The sequence below is a fragment of the Sceloporus undulatus genome, unplaced genomic scaffold (genome assembly GCF_019175285.1).
Source record: "Sceloporus undulatus isolate JIND9_A2432 ecotype Alabama unplaced genomic scaffold, SceUnd_v1.1 scaffold_23, whole genome shotgun sequence".
Lineage (NCBI taxonomy): Eukaryota > Metazoa > Chordata > Lepidosauria > Squamata > Phrynosomatidae > Sceloporus > Sceloporus undulatus.
In genome coordinates, this window is record NW_024802945.1 from 428,626 (window position 1) to 435,697 (window position 7,072).

Below are 7,072 nucleotides of genomic sequence, written 5' to 3' on the forward strand. Positions count from 1 at the left end.
GCTGGGAAGGATACTTGGTTCCTGGAGCAGACCAAAAAGAAGCCAGTCACGGTAAGTGATCAGCCAATTTCTGAGAAGAAGGAAGGTGTAGGAAGAATTTGTTTTGAACTACGGTTCTCAGAATTGCTTCAAACATGACTTGTGGCCATGCTGGTTGCACTTCTGGCAGTTGTGGTCCAAATATATCTTGCAAACGCAAGCCATTAGGTGGCAGGAAGACTAAGGCTACAAACTGGTTCAGTCTCTTTATTGTTTCTTTTAGCGGCCAGAGAGGTTGAAAAAGAAGCCATCACAGTTGCCAGCCGTGGAGGTCATCTCACCAGGAGGGTCTTACAACCCTACTTTCCAGTCTCATCAGGTATCTTGGAAATTTGGAGGGTAGGCTGGGAAGCAACAGTGGTATATTTTCATCCTGAATGGATACAGTTGAGAGAGCTGCTAATTTAATCAGGGGGAAAAACCAAAGGATCTCATTATATTTATTTGCTTAAATCCAAAATGCAAGTTTCTTGAATGGGGTTGTTATATGTGCCTTCAAGTAATTTTTGACTTGAGTGAGCGTAAGGCAAATCTATCACAGGGTTTCCTTGGCATAATTCATTGAGAGGGGGGTCTACCTTTGCCGCCCTCTGAGGTTGAGAGACTGTGACTTCCACAAGGGCACCCAGTCAGTTTTCATGCCCAAATAGGGATTTGAATCTTGGATCTTAGTGTCCTAGTCCAGCTGTCATGCTGGCGTTTGGAACGGATACAGGTTACAATTTTTGCAGAGAGTAGAAGAACATGTTCTGGTGAATTTAGTTTGTAGGTAGCAGCATTGGGGAGATTGTGTGAACTAGTCACTGGGCCACTTCTTCCATTACTCACAGTTACCCCCTTCTTTTTCTTTATCCCCCTCTCCCTCTGGTCCCAATGTAGGCATTGCTCCTACAGGCACATGAAATTGAAGTAAAGAGACAGAAGGCAGAAGAAAAACTGGAGCGTCAGCTGAATTTTCCTACAGCGGCTGAGGCCCCCACCCAAGTGAGTACTTCATCCAAAGGGGAAGAATGAGCCATCCAAAAGTGACAGGCATTGATATGCACCAGCTAGGATTCTGACATTGTCTTAAAGAGGAAAAGGAAATGGGATGTTTGCCTAAACCTCTTAATATTAGACTCCCTTCACCTGAAGAAGTGGATTGTAGTTTGTGAAATTTCATGCTATTGTGAATTTGTTGGTTTTAAAAGTGGCACATAACTCTTTGTAGTTTTATGCTAATTACAAAGAATTGTGTGTGATTGCTTGTCTTCTAATTGTGTTATGTTAAGATATCTGGGGAGGGAGACACAAGATTGGGGAGAGGATGACAGATGAAGAGGGATCTTTAGCCATTCCTCTCATGAAATTAGCAATTGATAAGCATCCAGGGAACAAAGCTTAGCAACCACAAGTGTAAAGCAATAGTTTACCATCAGGCTGCAAGATCCCAACTGGCCCCCCTCCTTGTCACTTGATGACTTTTAGTACCTCTACTATTTCCTGAATCCTTTATCGTTGTCAGGACCAGGGAAGATTGAATCATAGAATCATAGAGTTGGAAGAGACCACTAGGGCCATCCAGTCCAACCCCCTGCCATGCAGGAAATCCAAATCAAAGCATCCCTGACAGATGGCCATCCAGCCTCTGTTTGTTGGTTTTAAAAGTGGCACATTTGTTGGTTTTAAAAGTGGCACCACATTGGTGTTAGGCACTGCTTCCTTTTCTTCTCTTGTGCCCCTCACTCTGATACTTGGCCTGAGGAAAGAGGTATATTTAGCATCTTAATAGGCCTGAGCCTTTCAAGTCTGTATCAGTTTAAGGGGATGTGCTGGCCTCTGAGCATTGGTATGTAATCCTTCCCAGAGGTGCCAGAGCCTGGCACTCAGCAGCTGCCTCCCACACGCAAGGGAAGCCCACAGCCTACCTAGGGAAGGAGCTGGCAGTCAGCCTAGGGCTGACAGGCTTGCAATGATATTGTTTTACCTTGAAAGGGTAGGCAGTTTCTTGGCCCATTTGTGTTTTGGAAGTAACCTCAAAATTGTGCTGTGCTCAGGTCCTAAAGGGAAGATAGTTTCCATTTTGTGTGACTGTGTCCCCACCAACCTGGTTATTCAGTAGAATGAGGGGCTCTGCTAAGTTCTGGCACAGTGCCTAGACAGTGCTCAGCCAGCCACATGGTTACTGTTGGGGTTTGGGCAATAGTTGTATGCTAAGCCACACAGGTGAGTGTGGTGAGCCCTTCCCAGTTCTTCCCCTCTCTTTGCAAAATGTTTTGTGAACCTGGGATGAAGTATGCACCTGCACTACCATTAGAAAGCCAGGTTGAAATCTCTCTCCCTCAGCCTAGTCCTGTCTAGATTTTATGGACTGTAGCTCCCACTATCTGCAGCCAGCTGCTTGGAAGAATGTTTTCCAGGCAGGGTGTGTGAATTTGGATGTGTTCTGTACCACTGTTTTTCCACTGGCTTATATTGCAACTCTTGTCCCACCTTACAGGAGACGGTGTTCCGGGAACAGTGTGAGGGACTCTTGGAGGAAGAATCCGACAGTGAGGAAGGACAGGAGAACCCGTCAAAGCCCCAAGAGGAGGAACTGCCGGAAGATGCTACCACTAGGATGGCAGTGGGAGAAAAGAAAACGGAGCGACAGCGTAAGAAGGAGAAGGAGGCCAAGCGGCTGGTGGGTTTCCTCAGAGTGTGGAGAAGAGAGTAGATGAACCTCAGTCTAGTAGAAGACTCAAAACTGGTTCCCATCTCTACATTTGAACTTGTATTGGAGGCCTCTTGAACCTCTCACTTTACTTGCCTTCTCTGTAAATGTCTCTTCTCCTCACACCCTTTTCCTCCCCATCTCTTGTCTTAGCACCAGATGGCTGGACTCTTTAAACGAGGAATGGTTTTCTTTGGCAATGCTGGGGGCAAATTCTCACCTGCTTTGTGTCCCATTGGACCAAAAATGGCAAAAAGAAAAAAAGGATTGGCAATTAGAGATGGAAGTGGCTTGATGTGTTTTCAGTTATTGCTTTCAGAGAGAGATTTTGTCCCCTGTGGTTTGAGTGTTGGACTATGACTCTGGAAAAACAGAGTTAGAATCCCCACTTGGCCATGAATCCCAATCGGTGATCCTGAGCAAGTCACACACTCTCTGCCTCAGAGGATTAGGGTTAGGCAATGGCAAACCTCCTCTGAAGAAACTTCCCAAGAAAATCCCTTAGGGTCACTATAAGTCAGAAACAACTTGAATGCACACAACAACAACAAACATCTCTGTTCACAGATTTTGCGCTCGGAGCCTTTCAGGAGTGACATCACCCCTGCTGTGTGCAGAGGATATTTTTTTTAGCATGGAAGGCGTATCAGAAGGGTGCAGCCTGGAAACATTGTCTTGGAAACCATGTGAAGTCTATGGGTTACACTGCTGCTTCTCCTTTAAATCCTCTCTCCTTGATTGGTTGTGAAGGAGAAAACAGAATATTTTGGGGGAGAAAGACTGAGCTTTTTTTGTATTGTTCCATGAAAGGTCTTCCATAGCATTCTGTTGGGACGCCTTAGGATCACATAAGTACATCTGTCCTCACACCTATACAAATAGTAACATTTTATTTACTATTTTGAACTATTTAGGGTGATTTATACTGGAAAAAGAATACATTTATGATGTCTAGTAAAGGTCAGTAGTGCTATGTCCATATTGCCAGTTTATGTAGGCTCAATGCAGTTGTTTGCTGAGCACCACCTGCTGAGTCCTCCTTGGAGATGAGGTTTGAACTAGACTCTTGGTTTGCATCTCTCATCGCCAGGAAACTTACAATGGCTTGTGCATTCAAATTGCTGGAGCCCACCCTGTGTGTGGTGACAGGGTGGGCTTATGCCTCCTATGGTTTGTTGATAATGGTTGGTTTTCAGGCAGCCACCTTTGAACAGGGCTGTATTTATTCTGCTATTCTGTGGGAGCATAGAAAACCAACTCAACAGACTCAGAATCCGGCTACCTGAGAAACTCACTTTCATTTAAAAAATTTTAAAAACCAAGTTTCTAGTCCTTGTTTATTTCCAAGGCAACTGCTGATAGCATAAAACACAAACCACTAAGGTTGTTGAAATGATCAGTGCTGGAAAGTGTGTGGGCAGTTCTCGCTGACTGCTCACTGGCCAAAACAAGTAGCAAGGTTTCCTGTGCCTAAAATCTAGGATCCCTTGCATTGCAGAGCTGTTTCTTCCGTCGTATAATTTACAAAAAGAATAAACAATGCAGAGCAAGTGTGTATTCAGAGGTGCTCCCCTTGCCAAATGTATGTCAGCGGAGTTCTTCCTTGATGCAAAATTTGGACTGTCGTGGTGGACAATTCCAGCTGTTTTCAATCTCAGTACATCAGAGGCATGGACTGGCCTGTGAGTGCATACCTTGCTTTTTTGTGTTGGTTTTCCCTGGACAAACACACATTGTGTCCGTGACTGCAGTTATTCCTGCAGATTTACCTACAGTGGCTGCTGGGGCATTGCTCCCTGAGCTGCCCTTGAGAAGCAGTAGCAATTGGGGCGGCCTCCTGGGCCGCTTGCCAAAGGGAGCTTGATTATCCTGCCTGTCGCTGCTGCTGTTGCCGCTGCCGCTGCTGCAGCTCCTGAACATGCAGCCATCTGGCAGAGCCCAGCGCCTGCCATCTGCTCCCTGAAAGAGCTGTGTGGAAGGAGGGAGGGAACCAGCTTCTAGGCCCTCTTCTCCATCCTGGCTATGTGTGATATCATTCTGGCTAAGAGATTGCTCAGAGTTGCCTCAACCTACTTGGGTTGCTATGAGTAGAAGGTGAAAGGAGTGTGTTCAAGTCATTTGTTGACCTATGAAGACCCAATTAATGGAGTTTTTTAGGTAAGGAATACTCTGAAGTGGTTTTGCCAGTTCTTTCCTCTGAAATACAGCCCATAATACCTGATATTCATTGCCAGTCTCCCATTTAAGTGTTAACCAGGGCTGACTCTGTTTAGCTTCCATGATCAGGTGGTATGTGTTACCTTTAAGATATTTAGATCCCATCCTACATAAGGCCTTGTTCTCTCCAGCCACCCACTCACCTAGCACGCTCTCTTTTTCCATGCAGAAAGCCCGGGAAGTGGGGGAGAAGGCAGCACGGCTTCGGCGGCAAGAGGTCTTCCAGTTGCGGTCCATCAAGCTGCAGGTGAAGCGGTGGGAGGCTGAGCTGATGCGCCGGAAACGACTGCGGGAGGCCAAACGGAAGGCAGAAGCCAACAAGCCCAAGCGACTTGGCAGACTGAAGTAAGAGCTTGGGTAGACCAGGGTTGGAAAGGGGATTATCTGGGAGGCGTCCACTGATATATTTAATCCTGAGGAGGACCATGAGCTGAGACAGTAGAACTTGGTCCGTTTTGTCTAAGCAGATGCCTTTCCCCCTTCTCTCTGGCAGATATGAAGATCCTGATATGGATGTGCAACTGAGTACTGAACTTGCAGACTCCTTGAGGAGGTTGAAAGTGAGTAGTAGGTACCTGCCTTTCCCAGCCTTTGGGCTGCATGGCTGTGGAGAGCTTGTATAGACAAGGGCTGTGCCTAGACATCCCTATCCCCTACAGATCGGTTGTTATTGTCCTAGAGCCTTCTGAAGCCTGTTTTCTCTTTTTCTAAAAAAATCCCTTCCACCCCTGATGTGCTGCCTTCTTGGGTTGATACAATGCTTTGGTCTCCTCCTGAACCCTTCTCTTTTTTGAAGCACAGGGCTGAGTTCTGCCCATGTTACCCACCAAGGAATGTGTATGGAGGTGTAGATTGTTAAAAATGCCACAAAAATCCAAGTTCAGAAGTGGCTGAAAGTCTGTTTGGGTTTTTTGGGGGGAGGGGAAGGGGGGTTATGGTAAAAATTGTGTGGAAGGGCCTGTTTAAAAAGTGGTTTGCATCTCCCATCAGCTTCCAGGAAAGACTGGGAAGGGGTCAGGGTCAGGAGTCCCAAAAAACAGTTTTGGGAAGCCTCAGTTTGGACATTTCTTGTTTAGGCCATCCACAGTTTCCTGGAAAGTGTTAGCAGCCTAGGTAGTTTGACCTTTGAATGGGCAGGATCAGAAAGTAATGGAGTGCTTCAGGGAAATCTGCTTCCACGTAGCTCAAGGGAAGGTAGGAAAAGATTTGTGCTTCGCACATTCTTGCTTTCCTTTGGTGTCCAATGATGAGACCCATCCTTGCGCTCGGAGAATTTGCAGCAATATTTGCTGGGAATGTGAAGGTCACCAGGGGCTCCCTGGCCCTGCCGAGATGGTAAGGACTGGGGAGCTGAGGCACCAACCAGAAGGCCTTTATTACCCCCTCCATTGCCAACTTGAGAGTCCATTCACCTGTGGATGTAAGAGCACTGGTAGATTCAGGCAGTTCCAGTGTCCTTGGCTATTACTTTGTGGGCTGCCTTGGCCATGGCTTTTCAGACCTTTGTACCTGTATCACGTGATGAGAGCTTTGGAAACATGGGCTGGCTGGGGAATTCTGAGAGTCATCGTTCAAAATAGTTTTTCCAACTTCACCCCTCTCCTGATTTCCTGACACCTTGCATCCACAACTTATGAAATCATGAAAATCGCTGCTGTCTCGGAGAGCAGGAAGGCACTTAATAAGTGTATGTGAGGAACTGACGCTGTGTGAAGAGTTGCACTCTTGGCACCTGCAGGGTTGGTACAGGAGGTGTGAGTACAAAGTGGCAAGAAGAGTGTTCAATATTCATCCCATTGGACCCCCCATCCCTCTTTGCTGCAAGGGAAAAGGGAAAATCTGGCTGTAGTCTGTCTTGGGAAAAGATTCAGATTGCAGGTAGACTGATCAGGACAAACCTTAATGTTACATTGGCTAGCTGTATTTAAAGGGGAGAGATTAAGAGAGAAGGCGACCAAAGTATACATTTTGGCAGTTCAAGTAAGCCCACCCCTTTCCCCTGATTGTCTCATGGGCAGTAAAAAGAAAAAGGCAGGTGAGGCAGGACCAGGGAAGTGGGCTTCAAGGAGCTGCACAGAGCCAAGTACAGTGGTGCCTCGGGTTACGAAATTAATTCGTTCCGCG

The 7,072-nt window shown here is 46.5% G+C and overlaps 1 protein-coding gene across 1 annotated transcript in view; it reads left to right on the forward strand.

Annotated features, from left to right (window-relative positions):
• The window catches only part of LOC121917569 (ribosome biogenesis protein NOP53-like), a gene marked incomplete at its 5' end in the record, with an annotated part of 12,818 nt that overhangs the window by 4,144 nt on the left and 1,602 nt on the right, over positions 1-7,072 (forward strand). The window contains 6 exon segments of the mRNA XM_042443639.1: positions 1-51; positions 263-358; positions 919-1,023; positions 2,519-2,701; positions 5,118-5,293; positions 5,442-5,508. The exon segment at positions 1-51 is cut by the window's left edge and continues 9 nt beyond it. Coding sequence (XP_042299573.1) covers positions 1-51; positions 263-358; positions 919-1,023; positions 2,519-2,701; positions 5,118-5,293; positions 5,442-5,508 — 678 coding nt within the window.